We start from the raw sequence: 17,377 nt of genomic DNA on the forward strand, positions 1-17,377 counted from the left end.
AAAATTTATATATATTCTCAAAACAACATTTTAAAAGGTATTTATGAAAATGATATCCTCAAAGAAACGCTACAAGCACTACTAAATGCTGTAAATCTTGTAGAAAGGATTCAAAGTGCTACTAATTTAAGAATTCCTTACAGTAATAGAAAAAATCCTCACATTTTTTCCAATAAAGCTGTCCAGACTGTTCTTGTTTTAGCGATGGGGAGAAAAAGTCAGGCGTAACAGGATGAGTTTGTTCTGTTCTTTCTTCTTTCCCGCTACTCTTCCTTCTCCCTATTCACCATAGTCAGGAGAGAGAGATTATAACTCAGAGGCTCCCACCAGAGTCTGCTGTTAACTGCATGTGCTCATAGCACCTACACAGCATTAATGATACCTGGCCAGACTTTCAGAGGCATGGCACAACTGTTTACTCCCACTCAAATCCATGAAAAATTGAAGTCAAACCAGTTAGGCTTTAACACTGACATTTGGTTTCCATCAGAGAAGCAACAGTACATACACAGGAAAAAAAAAAGTCCAAAGCAAATAAAGCAGGCAACAAAGCTGATAGCTGGGTGCTACCATAGGCTGGTCATGCTATTGTAACAACTCCTTAGTTTTACTGACTCAAAGGTAGGAATAAGAGTAATAAATCCAAACTTGCCAGGTGACACTAAGATCATCTGTAGTAAAGTGTTAATGACACACTTTGCCCACTGCAGCAAGCTGCCTTCCCTGCTATCACCTACAGATCAACTGTGACTCAGTACTCAGGGAGTTTTAATGGTTTGCTTGTATACTTAGCAGCTGATCATCAACTATGCAAGTTATTAAAACACATTTTCTGCCTAGAAGAGCAGGGAAAGATGCCAGTGACATGGCGCTTTAATTAGAAGATGCAAACACCTTTTTTGCCTTGCTTTTGCAACATCCTGCCTTTTGCTACTTCTATGTCCCCTTGAGGCTAAGAAAATGAGTAGCATTGCCTCCTATAAACAGATCAATAGAGGTTTTCTAAAACTAATCAGTGCCACAAACAGCACTGTGAGAACTTTACAAGCCACAGCACTACCTTACAAGAGAATTGTGTCAATATCTGCCTCTTAAGTACAAGGTCATATTTACCCATCGAGACAAACATGAACTTCAAACAAATACTGAGGCCTTCAAGTATAAATCTTAGGCAGAAGGCAACCTTTTAAACACACCATAGAACACTTCCCACTTCTTTTAGTGGCTCTCAGAACACCGAAGAATCCCAGCGCCCACAGAAGTTGCAGGCAGGCAGAAAATGGCACTGTGAGGACACACAACATACTGAGCACAAAATATATGCTTAAAGTTCTACTCAAAGAAACCTCAACTTTAAGCACACATCTCAAATCTAAAAACAGAGCCGGCAGCACAGTTATATCATACATACACTTCAGTGCTTCAGAATGGCAAGCTTAGCGAGTCCTTGCTAACCACAAGTCCATCAAACTGACCCCAACCCAACAGGTTTCTTTCTCATATTAAGAATCGTTGACACAGCTGGTAGATTATGTACCACACAGTTTGTTTCCACAAACTAATTTGTTATCTAATAAGAGTGTACCTGACAGTTACAATGCCTACACATTATTTGCTACCAATTCAAGTACAGAGAGATAGCTGAGAACAGGCCAAAGGCCCTCTATCAGCCTGTCACTGTAGGAACAAAGCAGAGAACACAGAATGATCCAAGCACTCCCTGGCAATGTAGTTCTCAGACTTACTGGGATTCATTCAGCCTCACCCATTTTTAGTGGGTCCAGACTGCTGTTGCTCAGTTTAAAAGTATACATGGATTTATGGGGAAATACTAGTATATGCTGGAATCTGAGATGTAAAATCAATGTTCTCACCATGAGAACATCCACTAAGCTTGAAAAGAAGTCATAAAAAGACAGAAATTAGATCGATAAAAAAAGAGTTAGAAATCTAATCCCACAGTCCTGCTCACAGCCCTCCTACTGATTCCCTATGGCCTTAGATCTTTCACCTGCTTAGCACAACAAACACCTTGATGACCTCATCAGGACAAGGCTGCAGCAGTCCAGCTGATGTCTCTGTGCACAAGCTAAGGCATGCCAATTCATTCTGGGGTCACCTGATGCAGAACCTGAGTCACATTGTCAGAGCTCTGAGGAAGGGAATCCAAACCTCTCACGAGATCAGGTGCCACCCCACCTGTTGCTGTATACAACACAGAGTTCCTCCCTCCTATCCAACAACAACACATCCACTAAACGAACAGCAAAACGCATTGCTAAGTCCACAATTACAAGTTCACCTTCTGTTAAGATACTGGAGGGGAAAAAAAAAAACATCAAAAGCACAGGCACAGTGTTAAAGACAGTGTTGCTTACTACATTCTCCACTTTCAGTGAAGCAACACCTTGGAGAAGAGATAAAGGAATCATCCTCCCCGCCCCCTTTTGCCCTTCCTATTCACAAATTTGCTACACAGTAAGTTTACTTTTGTGAAAAACACATGCTTACCCAGCAAGAAACAGACACTAAGGAAGCTTATCCAAGATTAAGCACCATCAGTGCCTTTCTAAAGGCACAGGAACATTGGATAGGCTCGAGCACCATGAAAGGAACTGGGAGACAGGACTGGGCACAGAGGTCTGAAGTCCTGTCACTAACTTGATACATTACATCAGGTAAACAACTTCATCCCCTCTCAGTGTCAGCTTACACTTTAGTAAGCCGATAACGATAAATTATCTACCTCACTACACAGGTAGAGAACACTTTACTAATTCATGACTACAAAGCAACCTGAGAAGAATGGGTATAAAGCTAGTACATATACATACGGATATAGATAGATAAACAAATTGGGAAAAACATTACCCAAAAGCTCCAGTCAGCACTCCAGCTATACTGAGTGGGAACCTGCATCTTCTCTGTGCACGAGCTGTGAGTCTCCTGTGAAGCTGCAACCAGCTGGCTAGTAACACCATGGTCCGCTTCATCAACTTCCTGTGAACAAGGAAGCAAGAAATGTCATTGGACAATGGAAGAGAACGGTCCTGAAATAAGATGTTTAGCTCATGTAGGAACTGCGTGTTAAATGAAACTTGACACACCAGATTTACCCAGGTGAGCGGCATGGAAACGCTCCCAACTGACAAGCTTTTAATTGTTTTTACAGAGCATGCTGTATTTAATTATTACTTATTGTTACTATTGTTATCAGAGCATATTTCCTCAGAAGCACCTCAACCTACACACTGAAGCTGCACAGGCATGTAACACCAGAATAATATCAACACAAGACACCAACACATAACAAACAGAGCATCTCTAAGATCTGAACGGCCTTTAAGAGAGTAAGAAAGGCCACAAAAATCACAGAATCACTACGGTTGGAAAAGACCTCTATGATCATCAAGACCAACCATCAGTCTATCCCCACCGTGCCCACTAACCACGTCCCTCAGTGCCACATCCACACGGCTCTTGAACACCTCCAGGGACGGTGACTCCACCACCTCCCTGGGCAGCCTGTGCCAGTGCCTCACCACTCTGAGAAGACATTTTTCTTAATATCCAACCTGAACCTTCCCTGGTGCAACTTGAAGCCATTACCTCTCATCCTACCACTATTTACCCGGGAGAAGACTGCCCCACCTCGCTACAATAAAACGTAACACTTCAGAGGTAGACAGATCTACTTGCATCACTTATTATAAAAGTAAGCACACTTTTGACAACGTTCTTCACTGCAGAGGTCACTTTTATTTCACGAAGGGCAGCTGAACGTCAGGAAGGGGAAGACACTTGCCCCAAGCACCACAGCAAATTGGAGCAACACCAGCCCGCGTTCCTAAGCAGAAAGAACCACCGCCCGTAGCGGTGATACAGAATAGAAAGGGCAACAGAAGAGGCAAAGCCGTGTTCCCAGCCCAGAGGGAGCCCAGCCTCACCACGACCTCCGGCAGTTGGTCCCGCACCACCACCCCACGCCGCAGGCAGAGATCTTAACGCCGCAGAGAGACTTCCTGACCCTCTCTATAATTAAGTTAAGCCGCGGGCACCCCGCAGCCACCCCGCGGGCGGCCGGCCGGCACCTCCCCGCGCAGCCCCGAGACGAGGCCGACGCCGCCGCGGGGGGCAGAAGGCAGCGGGTCCCCTCCTCCCCGCTCCCGCCCCCAAAAACTTTCCGGAAGGGCGGAGGCATCGTGCAGAACTCCCACACCCCGCGGCCCCCCAGGGAAGGACCCCCGCCGCCCCTACCTGCGCAACCCGTCTGCGGCTCGCCCGGGGGGGTGGCGAGGCAGCGGGCCGCGGCAGGCCAACGGCCGGGGCATGGAACCCACCGGCGAGGCCGGAGGAGAGCAAGGAAGAGCCGACGGGGAGGGCGCGGAGCGCGACGCTTACCATGGAGGGGGGCGAGAGCGGCGCGGCGCCCGCGAACTGCCTGAGCGGGGCGCACGGCGGGGCCGCGGCCGCCATTTAAAGGGGCAGGCGCCGGCCGGGCCGCGGGGCGAGGACCCGGGCGGGAGGCGGTTGCCAGGGGAGAGCGGCTCAGCGGGAGGCCGGGCCGGGGCTAGGGGCCGCCCGCCCGCGTCGGGGGGCTGACGGGGTGGGCGGAGAGGGCCTGTGCTCCCCCCCGCCCACACGCGCACGGGTCGGGGTCAGCCTCACCGAGGCTTTCAGGGAGCTTAGCGAGGGCTGCGCGGAGTTGGGGAACGTGTAGGAGTGTAGCCGGGGACCGTCCCGGCGACGGATGCGAGTGGGCCGCGGCTGCCTCCTCTCCTGACAGCGGGAGGCCCTGCGGGCGACGGGCAAGGGCGGCACCGCGCCCCACTTGTGAGTAACGGCCGGAGCGGGGCTCTGCGTTAAACAGGCAGCTCGCTCCAGGGGGACACCTACAGGGGGAGAGGGGTAGCCGAGGTTGCTGAAGTTCCTGTGATTGAGATCCCCTCCCAGCCGTGTGCCCAGACGGGACAGCTGTAATGCTGCCAACAGAGAGTCTCCAAAGTGTGCAAGAAGGTGTAATGAAGAAAGGATGGTTTACTTCTCTTTCGTTGGTTGCTTTCTTGATTTGGACCCTTGAAACTCTTCTCAACAAACAGCAGCCAGGGGATCGGATCGTCTTTTCATCCAAAAGTTGAAATTCTCTCTTGATCTTCCTGAGTTATCCAGTGTGAGAAGCTTCACATCCAACTGATAGCTGCCAGCAGCACCAAGAGCCCTTTGTATTCCCTTGTCTTAAAGCTGGCCAGCCTGACAGCTTTATTCAGCCATGTCCTATTTAAGGGTGGATTCACAACAGAATTACTGTCACAGGACAAAATGAACATAAACACCATTTGCAGAAACAACAGTAGAATGTCCACCACAACACACTTAAGGAGTTTTTTTTAGAAGAACATCAAATACTTGGGTTTACATCAGATGGTGTCTGGAATCCCTTTGATCCAGCTGTATCTTCCCACGTTGCCTTCTCTGCCGTGCAGCCATGGTCAGTAGCTTTGTCCCAATTCCTCTGCATCTGCCAAGTGCCTCTGACTTTACTGACTACTCAGTCCTCAAAATCATGATAGCTTTTGACTCCTCTTAACTCCTTAAACTCCGGCAGCTCGGGGCCATGCCCACTGCCCTGGGCAGCCTGATCCAAGGCCCCACCACTCTGATGCAGAACCTGTCCCTAACCCCCAGCTGCCCCTCCCCTGACACAGCTCCATGCCGTTCCCTCGGGCCCTGTCGCTGTCACAGACAGCAGAGCTCAGCGCTGCCCCTCCGCTCCCTGTGAGGAGCTGCAGCCGCCATGAGGCCTCCCCTCAGCTCCTCTGCTCTGGGCTGAACACACCATGGGACCTCAGCCGCTCTCCATCCACCTTGCCCTTCAGACCCTTCTCCATCTTCATAGCTCTCCTTTGGATGCTCTCAAATAGCCTTATATCCTTCCCACACTGTGGCATCCACACCTACACCCAGCATTCGAAGTGAAGCCACGCAGCACAGAGCTGAGTGGAACAACTTCCCTCACCTGGCTGGCAGTGCTGGGCCTGATGCACCTCAGGGTACAGTTGGCCCTCTGGGCTGCCAGGACACTCTGCTGATTCACATTCGATTTGCCATCAGCCAGAACCCCCAGATCTCTTTCTGCAGGTCTGCTCTCCTGCCTCTCACCCCCACCGTCTGTATATAGATCCAGGGTTGCCCCATCTCAGGTGCAAAATCCATTACTTATCTTCACTTCAAACTTCATGTGGTTGATGATTGCCCAGCCCTGGAATTTGTCAAGATCTCTGCAAGGGAGTCAACAGCTCTTCTTAATTTAGTATCATCCACAAACTTACTTCGAGCCCTGTATCCAAGTCACTAATGAAAACAAAGAGAACTGGCCCTAAAATTAAGCCTTTCAGAATCCCACCAGTGACTGGCCACAAGCCTTATGTAGCCCAGTTTGCTACTATAACCCTTTATGCCAAACCTGTCAGCTGATTGTTCACCCATCCCATTATGTTTATGTCTAGCTGTATGCTGCACATTTGTTCAGAAGGTTACTGTGAGAAGCTATTGCAATCTTTACTGAAATAATCAGCTGGTTCCCCTTGGCTAGCTAGCTGGGTAACCTCATCATAAAAGGAGATTAAGTTCATCAGTCAGGACTTTCCCATTGCTTACATGGGTGGATAGTGACAGGACAAGGGGAAATGGTTTTAAACTAAGACAGGGGAGGTTTAGGTTAGATATTAAGAGGAAGTTTTTCACACAGAGGGTGGTGACGCACTGGAACAGGTTGCCCAGAGAGACTGTGGATGCCCCATCCCTGGAGGCATTCAAGGCCAGGCTGGATGTGGCTCTGGGCAGCCTGGTCTTGTGGTTGGCAACCCTGCACACAGCAGGGGGGTTGAAACTAGATGATCATTATATTCCTTTTCAACCCAGGCCATTCTTTGATTCTATGATTGTCAACCCATGTTGGCTGTGACAAGTTGCTGCATTATCTTTCAGGTATTATTCAGTAACTCTCAGAATAATTTTCTCCATAATTTTGCCAGGCACCAAAGTGATACTGACCATCCTGTAAACACCAGGTTCTTCTTTCTTGCCCTTCTTGAAAACTGTGACAACATTTACCAGCTTCTGGCTGACTGGAACCTCTCCAGATTCCCAAGACCACTGATCCTTTCTTGATATTTTCTTTGCGCTCTAGCACTCGTCAGTACTTCTTTCAGAAGAGCCTTGCAATGTAGCTTTCACTGTGTTAAGCTAAGCACTGTGTTGTTCTGCACACAGTCCCAGCTCCCTTCTTTAAAAATATTATACTTCAGAAAAATTCCTCCCTGGTAATTCCAGATCTTCCCACTCTCCCAACCCATTTAAGGCAGAGAAGAAATATTTGCTTCTGTGTTCTTCAGCCATATCCCTCTACATTCTCCCTTGCTTTTTTTGATACAGGTGTATCACATTAAAGCTAGATATTGTTCCTCCTGATGTTTGGTCAGCAAGACTTTGCAATTCAGATGCTGAATTTCTTTAAACAGTTATTGTGGGCCATCCACATGCAAGGATGCGAATCTAAGAATTTATCAGAATAATTTTCATGAAAGCCATAGCATTAGGACAGTTTTCCTCGTGGTGTGGTAGGGTCTTTTAGTCACGTGTGGGTTGCTTTTTTTTTTTTTTTTGGGGGGGGGGGGAGGTTTTTTGGTCATTTTCACTTCTAAATACTAAAAAAAGCAGAAATCCTAATGCCTCTCTTAGCAGGAATGTGCAGCATATGTGTTTTGATGGGCGTGGAACTGAGTTTTTAATGGATATTCAAGTACAGTTCCATTATCTGAAGAGTCTAAAGATAAACAAAATCATTAGATGAGTGTGCTTCTGAACAGGTGCACTGTGAGAGGTGTCAGCCAGATAACTGGAGTGGCATATGCTCCATACAGCTGCAGTGCTGCTGGCCAGGCTGAGTGTTACAGGTGGGGCTTTGGGGCTGCTGGCACACTTCCCATACAGTAGTGTTGCGTATTTGCCTTTCTGCAAGCTCAGATTTCCACTTCCACGGTACAGCAGGTAGTTTTGTATGCAGGTAGGCCAATCATTTTACCAGTATTCACTTCCATCTGGTGGCAAGGACAACCTTTGCTTAAATGGAGTTGAAGTAATCAACTTTTCAATAGTAAGGATTTGTTCTTCGCTGGGGAAAAAAAAATAAAAAGGTACTTTGGATAACATATTTTACCTGTGAGTATGTATATAGCCACAAAAATACTAAATTCCCATAACTTCCTTTCATGATGAATGAGGATGCCTATTTTTCAGCTGCTCAGAAAATTAAGCCAATTGCTCTCTCTACTCACCTCTGCTATGAAGGAGTTCAAAGAGAAATTTCCTTTTGAATATCTGAATATTCTGTAAACCCAAACTTCTGGTTATACTACGTCAAAGCAATTAAAAAACAAACAAAAAGTTCACTTCCCACCGCTCTCTGAGCATTTTCGGCATCTTCTCTAGGACAGATGAGAACAGCCCCCAGGAAGTCATTGTTGTGACTTCAGACATGGCTGTCATCCAGGCAGCTGGCAGAGAGCTGTGGTAACTTTAGTAAGTGTGACATTCACTGAGCAGAATGCGAGGTCCTGTTGCAATAACATACACATATTTTTTTGCCCACACTACCCGGGCTGCTTATTTGCCTACACCACTATCGAGATCATATATTTTAGCAGCTATGAGCCAGCACACTGGGAAGCTCTATGGATCTGCAGTGTCTTTGTTCCTTTTCTTCCTACTGGTGGGTGAGTACTAAAACACCTTCCTTCATTAGAAGAAATATAGTTTATTCCTAGTGCTTGGCTTGGAAGGTTCTCTTCCTTTTTTTCAAAAAGTCACTCTCCTCTGAGGGCTCCCTCAGGATGCAGGAAATCTATATCTAGTGTTGGGCACTGCATTCAAACATGGGTTTTTTGCACATATGTTGCTTTTTAGTTAATACGTGTTTATGTTAATATGTGTTTGAATTTGACCTCCAGGGTAGAATTCTTTCTGGAAATCTTTCCAGAAAGAGTATGTTTGCCTGTCTTTCAAGAAGAAAGGTTGCATATCATCGTTGTTAGAAGTTTCATTTCTATTTTGGTTCTCTGATGAATTAGCAACCAGTTGTCTTCACAAGGTAGTTATTCACATCCATTTGTGAAGATCAATCTTAGTGCAGGGCAAAAGTCATATAAATTGAGATAAGCTATGGACAGTCATTAACTGCTTACTCACAGGCTACTGGGAACTGTCTAGAGCTTCTAAAGCACCCTTATGGTACCAGCGGAGTGTGAAGGTGAGCTCTAAAGCCAACAAAACCACCCAAAATATGGTCATTCTAGGGCGTGAGGATTTTTACATGGTTTGGAAATTGAGTTCTGTTTGCCCTTGGCAGACCTCCTCTCCATCTGTTGAGTGTGTACAAAGGAAAGGAGGCACAACAAGAAAGGTCATATTGTGCACTGACCTCCAGGCTCCACTTTGGTTCCTTGATGCTGTTGGCAGCTGGCAAATGAAGCTTGCACGGCAGCTCTGGTGTACTCCAGGGATCGAGGAGTAAGTCAGAGGTTCCAGGACTAGAAGAGAGAATGGGTATATTCTATTCACTTTTTCTGTATTTCCACCTCCTCCCACCGTGCTTTGTGTATTTTGTGGTTACAGCCAAGATATGGCCCTACATGGGAAGTATGAACCTGTGGATTGTGTAAAAGATAGGCTGGCAGATTAGTAGGTGCCCTGTTGTGACTGGAAAATGTGGAGCACACTGTCACGGTACAGGAAGTTCCAGAGAGGTTTCACCGCTTAGGGTGAAAACTGGCCATGAACTAATGACTTTGTATTACAATGACCTATTAGATCATCTAATCATTTTTCAAGGTCAAGACAGGATCATTCATGCCCTAGGTACTCTGCCTAGCTTAAGTGCTTTCACCAAGAAGTCTTGCATTCTTCTCTATGGGGGACTGAGCCCTACAACCCACTTGACAGGAGACCCACACATCATTCTGCTAACGAAGCAACCAACTTATAAAGAGCTTAGAAGCAGGCTCAACAAGGCATTTGGCATTAGTGTACTGCCAGATGCCAATATGATAAAGGCATTGTGTATTTAAATACCAGTAAACTAGCATGTTCCTGATTTGCAACCTTACAAAAGAAAAAAATGGAGGAAAGGTAGAAAAATAGAGGCTGTGCTGTGATCTTCCTATTGAACCACCTCAGAGCTGGGACTAAATGATAGAGCTTCCTCCTTTTGTATTTTGATTTTCCTAATTAAGCTGTAAGTTACCCGATATTTATTGAATCAAAGATGTGGGGTAACACAGATGACAAGGTCAGTTATTTCATAACAGGCGGCGTAAATAAAACTCAAGATGAACAGAGGCAACATCAAAGTACATTGTTCCTGTACTGTTAAGATCTCTTCAGCACTATCTCTGAGTCTAACTGGACAGTGAGTATCTGGACCTTAGATTACTCTGAATAGCTCCAGTGAGCTTATGGGTAAAATAATGTACGGACATGAGGATAATATTTTATCCGGTCTTTCTAATAGGGACTGCTTGTTTTAAGGGACTCAGAACTACATTACTGTTTGGGTTCCTGGTTTTCAGGCTGCCGATTAACACTGATCAGTGTTACAGTTAATAGGACAAAATTTCAGTTTTGGCATAAAAGCATGAAGCACCATACATCTCTGAAGAGTTTTCTCAGGATGTCTGTTTCTTTTACTTGCACAAGTTGCTCAGGCAATACCCTCCTTTGGGATTATGCCCCTCCTAGCACATCAGATCTAGCATACTGTGGGCCAGGCTGAGGCATCAGCTGGTCCCATCCCCCTTCCCCTCATCTATTTGCAATGAACCCGAAACACTGGGAATATGATTAAACTTAATTATTTGCCTTCCAGCCACTCGGGAATTTGATTGTAGAGCTTTCATCTCCCTTCTCCCTCATGTTTGTGCCTCAATCAACATCCCTGCCTGGAACTGAAACCCATTCCTGACATTAGAGTAGTGGAAACTGTTACTGTCTCACAAAATCATTCTGCTCCAGAAAATCATTTTTTGTTTTTTTTTTTTTGTTTTTTGTTTTTTTCTTCTGGGCCTAATGGTGTAGGGTTTGCTCACACAGCATGTTGTCTTATGTGGGCATCTCTTGTGAGCCATTCTAGAAGAGCAGACATGTCACATGCGATGCTACTGCCAGATTTCTTAGCCAGCTCGTATTTTCTATGTTTTTCCATCAGTGAGTTAACTGTTGTCCGATAACTAAACTGTGAATGCTGTACATCATCCTTTTATAAGGCATGTAGAACAACAAGGCCCTGCCTTCTGACAGAAACTGTCAGTCCTACTTTTTGATCAGAGAAGTCATAAATGACAGTAGCTACAAATACAACTGTAATTTCCTGCCCAAGCATGCCTGGAGGAGCCATGCAAGCAGTTCTCAAACTGACCATCAGTGGAGGTGATTTTCCACTGCCTTGAGACATTTGTTTCTGAGGTACTCTTGTCATTGAGAAGCCCTAGCAGGCCCAGATATTAGCATTTCACACCATTTTTATGTCAGCAAACAACTCAAGATGTTGGGTATCCAGACCTTCACCTGGACCTGTCTGCAGTCATTAAGAGGACATTGACTTGTGTAAAGAAAATAAAACAATAGATAAAACTTTTTCCAAAAATTGATTTGCATTTTTTCTTGGCTAATGCTGTTGGTTTATTTTTAAGAGTTTGTTTTCCCCTTGTTTTGTTCCAGCTTGGGATTTGAGACAGCAACTATTCCTCTCATCCTCTCAGTCCAGGCTTGGTTCCAGAAATGAGATCCACTTGCATTGCTCTTAGCTCGAGCCTGTTTGATACTATGATTAGCAGTTGTATGAAAGAAGGCAGCCTTACATCTCTGTTACAGGCGTATTGACTATATTTTTATAACAAAGTGCAGCAGGATAAAGTGATCCCTTCACAGAGAATAGATGTCAGCCAGAGACAGGAGTCCTCTTAATTAAAAATATGATAAAATGTCAGGGTCTTCAGCTGTATCTTCTATGTGTTTCAGGACGTTGGTTGTCAAAATGGAGCTGGCTATTTCATATGGTGAGTGTTTTCACAACAGCTCAAAACTTGTATGTTGAAACCAGCATGTTGAAACTCACAGCAGTTCTAAGTTGTTGAAAAATAGTTACAGGAAGTGGACTGCCTAGGCAGAATGGATTAACTAACTTTCTGCTAGGCAAACAAAAAATCAAGTCCCATCTTTGTACTTTCCCACTCTATTTGTAAAATACATGTATAATACAATTCCGTCAGCACCTCTCACCACCAGCTTCCCTTGGCACACTAGGTCATCTCTTCTCCTCCCTTTCATTCTCCTTCTGACATTAGGTTTCTGTATTCTTGTACAGGCACTTCAGCAAGGACTTTATTTTCACACTTGCTCAGAGCCTGCTGACTCCTTAATTTAGGCCTCTTTGAAAATCAGGTCTTCAAATTGGTTAAACTTCATCTTTAGGAATTACTCTGTTATAAAATCTTAGTGTCCCATGAGAAAAGCATATAACCATTCGAGAAAAACTCATTCACAATAGTGTTTTCAGTATCAATACCTGCAGCATTCTAAGGTGCCATCCCCAAGGTTGCTTATAGCATCTATTAGGAGTTCAGTCCCTGGCAAGGGAGAGTTCTTCCTGTGGCCCCAAGATTTCCTATCCTGAAACTGGAAGTGCATGCCAAAGGCCCTAAGAACTTCATGTTATGTTTTGGGATGCAGACATTCAGACACACACACGTTCTGTTCTTGTCAGAACAGAACTGCCTGTGTGTAAGGGTACATACATTTCTTCCTGTGCCCTGAAAACAGCTAAGATCCTGAGACTTTTAGGAGTGAAAAGGGGGATGTTAAAATTCCAGGACGAAATGTGTCTGAATGAACTCTAACTTTCATCCAAAGCCAGTGGACAGTGACAATAATCTTCCCCAAGTATAGCAGGGAATAGAGGATCATTCATATCTGCACACATGAACATAATCTAAGCAGGAGCCAGGGAAAAAAAATCCTATTGCCATAACAGTGACAACCCTCAGATCCTACTTCCAGGAGCCATTCCTTGCCACGGTCATGGGTCAAGAACAAACAGTTATTATCCTATTGCCCTGAACTCTCTTCTTTCTTCTCTTTCCTGGTACAGATGTTGGTGTTAGTGGTGGAAACACAACCAGAGAGAATGCAGCTGTATCTCACAGGAGAACACAGGCTCCACTGTTGACAACACCTGAGCCATGGCAAGTTTTCGTGACTCAGACACCAGCCAAGGAAAAAGCCAAAGAGGGTGAAACTGTGGTCTTAAATTGTCACTTTAACAGCCCACAACATCCTTCCTTGGCTGGCCTGACAGTGAGGTGGTACAAAGAAGATGAAAAGGGGTGGACAGACCTGCTAGAAAACAACGGGCAGACAGACCTGCTAGAAAACAATGTGACCATGTTGCTGAATAACTATAGGGTTTTCATGAGCGGAGACTTGTCCCAAGGGGATGTCTCCCTGGTGATCCTCAATGTGACGACCAGTGACCATGGTATCTATTTCTGTGAGGTTATACTTCCGGATGGGAAGGTGATGACAGGAGATGGGACAAAGCTGAGGATCAGGAGGGCTCTAGGTAATATTTGATGTTATTTATATATTCTCTTTTCTCCCTCTTCCTCCTCCAAAACTGGTCTATGCACTTGCAGAAGGAGGGAAATCGGTCAGCTTGGTTTCTAGAAGATAAGGCCTAGTGTCATGGAATGTCCCTGCTTAGCTGCATTTGTCATTATTTTTGTTAGGCTAGCTAACTTTGATTAGCTTGCTCCTAGAAACAATCAGACAGGTATTATTTTAACAAGGATCATTTACAAGTAAAAAGGAAAGAAATAGTTCTGTCACTAAAATTAGTGAGTACTAAGAACATAACTGTCAGAAAAGTTCTCTATGTACACATCTCTGTTTGGCAGAACCCCTCAGAGCGGCTGGTGTTAATATATCACCTCAGGAAACAGCTCCAAAGTCCTTTCTTTTGACATTATTTCTCTCCAACCCACTAGTCTGCATACCCGTTCCTTAACTCTGGATGATATATGTAATCCCACAGTGAAGCACAAGGATCGCATTATATCAGTTCTGCTTAACGTCAGTCCCATTAAATTCAAAGTAGAATTAATCTGCCATGCTCTGTTTTCTTAACATCACAAATATACACTAGGCATATTAAGTATGGAGATAGCTTGTTTTGCCTTTATCAGTCGGAAATGTCAAAGCAGCTTTCCTTTTCGTGTAGGCTAAACACATTTCAGTCCCAACAAATCAACACATCAAAAGGCTTATTATCTCATTACCTAACTAACAAAAAGTAGCACCTTCTGTGTCAAGAATATATCATGCAAGTGCCATTTCTCCACTGTTTATTATTTAAGCTTGTAACTCACTGAGATTCACTAGGCCTTTGCCCTTTTGCGCCTGAATTCTTCCCCTACTAATTTTTATACAACTACTCAATTTAAACCATGACTCTAACAAGGCAAGGTACGTGCAAGGACCTGGCCATATATCTTACGAGGTCTCCCACTGGCTTGATCTCATATTCTCCTTAGTGCATGTTACTATTGCAGTGTCTGCTCCCCGGCCAATATAATTGCCTTTCTGTGTTCCTGAGAAGATGAAATGCATCATTTCTGCACTATACCTAAATTAAAGCGACAAGAGAACAAAAGAAATATAATTCACAAGCAAATGAATTGTGCCACAAATCAGGACTGCCCCCAAACTTATCTCAAATGAAAAGGAGAAATTAGTCGAAATGTTAAATTCTCCATTACATGAGGCAAATGACATATATTTTGAAGTGAAGTAAGCAATGGTTCTACAGCACCTTCATTGCCCTTCTGATGAAACAAGTAGCCACAAAAATGAACTTCAACTACACCTCCCTCTATGTGGGAAGAGGAGGCTGGATTTTTACTGATGAGATACAGCTTGCTCATTGATGAGCAGCTAAATGTGCATCTATTCATCAAGGTAGCACAGAGTAGCAGCTCCTCCTGTGAATGAGTGAACAGATATTTGGAAGTCTGTCTACAAATTTCTTCAATCCTGTGCAATAGGTTTCATTACTGGTTATGAATGGTGACTGGGCATGGAGCTGCAGTTATTGGTGGGTCTGTCTTAAGCACGTGCATGAAGATAAGGGTCAACAGAACATTTGGCTATGTTCTGTACAGACTCTTGCTTCTTTTTCTCAGTCTTGCCTTTGCAAACTGGTGGTAGGTGTCCTGAGTTAGACTAATTAAGTGTTGATTAAAACTGATGAAAGATTTCAGGATTTGTCTTGTAGTCGATACATTAGCAACACCATCCAGTTTTTATAGTGAAGCTTAAATGCAGCTAGTTTGAGATATGTCATGAATGCCTGATTGCATTCTAACTGTAGATGAAACCGTAAGCCTTAAAAGTATTCTTTCATTATCCTTCCTGGATGAGTCACCTGGCACAATGACCACCGCAGGGCAGTCACTTAAAATCTGATCAGATCAGTCTTTTGTGCCATTGCCCAGCCAGTTCCCTCTCTCTACAAAGAGGCTTTTCCTCTATCAGACTCAACACCACAGGGCAGGTGCTCCCCACAGTACATTCCGTAATCCTTGTCAGTGTCCAATCTAGCGTGCTCACCTAACCAAAGGCTGTTCCCAAATCATCCTTCAGTTCGAACAAATAACAAATCCAGAATTCCAATGTGTTTTTGTCTCAAAGAAAATGGGATAATTCTATCCCTACCATGAAATAGTCCCAAAGAGCAACAAATCAAAGAAAGGACCGCAGTGGAGCTCTGCCCACCTTTGGTGCTGTTTCATAACAGTACCTGGCTGTTAAGGGAGACTGTCCTATCACTGATTCCTCAGAAAGCATAGCAGCTTCCTACAAAGGAATGAAAAAAAATCAACTCCACAGTGCAATACATTCTCTCCTGTATGGAAGCCAACAATTTCATGTCAGAAAAGACATCAGTGAAATCAATACCATAGTAAGTATGTTCCCTGTAGACACTGCAGAAAATGTGCTAGCTGCATTGCATGTACTTGCCTGAAAGATACCTCACGTTGCTCTCTGCCTTTCCTTGTTCCTCAGGCTTGTTTGGTATAGAAGAATCTATTGGAACAATCATTGGGGTTGTGGCAGCTGGTATCGGAGGCCTAGGAGTTTTGATTATCATTTTAATGCCGCAGCTAAGGAGATGCATCCTCTGCATGAAACAAGGCTCTCACCAAGGTATGGAGCACAAAACAAAACCTGGCATCACTTGCTAGAAAGTCACTTGTTTCCAAAGATGCCTTTTTAAACGCAGGTAGGAATTAGCCATTTACTTACCACTAGTCAGAGATGACCTGAGGAGAGGTTGGTGTACCCGAAAGCTTACCTGTGTTTTCCAGGTTTGTCATCTGGTCTAATAATAGTAAGCTGACACCAAAGGCTAGATTTCAGAACAAGTTTAGTTCCCCTTTTGTGCAACCCAAGATGTGGTCTGCATTGCAGAACAAGCTCAGCTCACTGGAAACTTTGCTAAACAGGACTCCTGAAAAATTCATTTTTATTTTCTGTTTTCCCAAAGCTAAAAAAATCTTACTCAACCTGCTGAAAAACAAACTAAACCGAGCCACAAAAGCCATGCAGAGCTGCACTCACTCTTCACTGGAGCGCTGCCGCCCTCTGATGGCCATTGTAGAGGAGACGGGGACACAGGCGCGGCCAGGAGCTCTGCTCCCTCTCACCCCAGCCTTATTGAGCAAAGCTTAGGCCAGTTCAGCCCTCACAGCATGATCCCTTTGCAAAAACTCTGAGTGAACAGAGTTCGCAACACACTACCTTGCCAGATTGCCTTGGGAGAGTTTGTTGTGCTGTACTAACCCGGTATCACTGCTCTTTCCTTTTCTTCTCACTCAGCATAGCTTGATCTGCAGAGCTACAGGAAACACTGGAAGATGCAAAGGCTAAACACAAAGTAATTTGTGATGCTCTGTAAGCCAAAAAGGAAGTTCTAGATGTAATAAAAGCTTTTGCCTCAGTACATGTTGTCTTTGGCATTTTCTGTGTGTTTATTTTCCTGCAGCCTCAACAGCCCCAGTGGCATAGTCAACATCCTCCTGTCGTGAAGAGCAAAACAACCTCTTTTAAAGGAATTTGTACTGTTACCCGCTGAGGGTCTACTCAATCTGGCCACTTATCTCTGCATCTGGAGTCTGATGGGGTACCTCGGATCTCTCCCTACAATTACATCTTATCTCAAAAGTGCTCCAAGTTTGCCAGCAGTGCTTCGAAACAGACAGAAGGAAGG

At 44.7% G+C, this 17,377-nt stretch overlaps 2 protein-coding genes across 7 annotated transcripts in view; one reads left to right on the forward strand and one right to left on the reverse strand.

Annotated features, from left to right (window-relative positions):
• GRAMD1C (GRAM domain containing 1C) overlaps positions 1-5,030 on the reverse strand; it is a 51,758-nt gene extending 46,728 nt beyond the window's left edge. For 2 of the 5 annotated variants that reach the window (XM_021398640.1, XM_021398630.1), the window contains exons 1-2: positions 4,402-4,555; positions 2,872-3,000 (exon numbers count right to left, since the gene is read on the reverse strand). In XM_021398640.1, coding sequence (XP_021254315.1) covers positions 2,872-3,000; positions 4,402-4,476 — 204 coding nt within the window. In that variant the 5' untranslated portion in view covers positions 4,477-4,555. Of the gene's footprint in view, positions 1-2,871; positions 3,001-3,947; positions 4,133-4,257; positions 4,556-4,668 lie in introns of those variants that run through there. The other 3 variants (XM_021398668.1, XM_021398620.1, XM_021398648.1) reach the window with 3 other exon arrangements.
• LOC110399681 lies at positions 8,327-17,110 on the forward strand. 2 transcript variants are annotated; one of them, XM_021398783.1, is made up of 4 exons: positions 8,327-8,774; positions 13,202-13,672; positions 16,174-16,314; positions 16,987-17,110. In XM_021398783.1, the coding sequence occupies exons 1-4, from the start codon at positions 8,606-8,608 to the stop codon at positions 16,989-16,991; spliced, it is 786 nt and encodes a 261-aa protein (XP_021254458.1). In that variant the 5' UTR covers positions 8,327-8,605; the 3' UTR covers positions 16,992-17,110. The 2 variants fall into 2 exon arrangements, with proteins under 2 accessions (XP_021254458.1, XP_021254468.1); XM_021398793.1 differs by lacking the exon at positions 8,327-8,774 and adding an exon at positions 11,122-12,110.

The sequence above is a fragment of the Numida meleagris genome, chromosome 1 (genome assembly GCF_002078875.1).
Source record: "Numida meleagris isolate 19003 breed g44 Domestic line chromosome 1, NumMel1.0, whole genome shotgun sequence".
In the NCBI taxonomy this organism is placed as follows: domain Eukaryota; kingdom Metazoa; phylum Chordata; class Aves; order Galliformes; family Numididae; genus Numida; species Numida meleagris.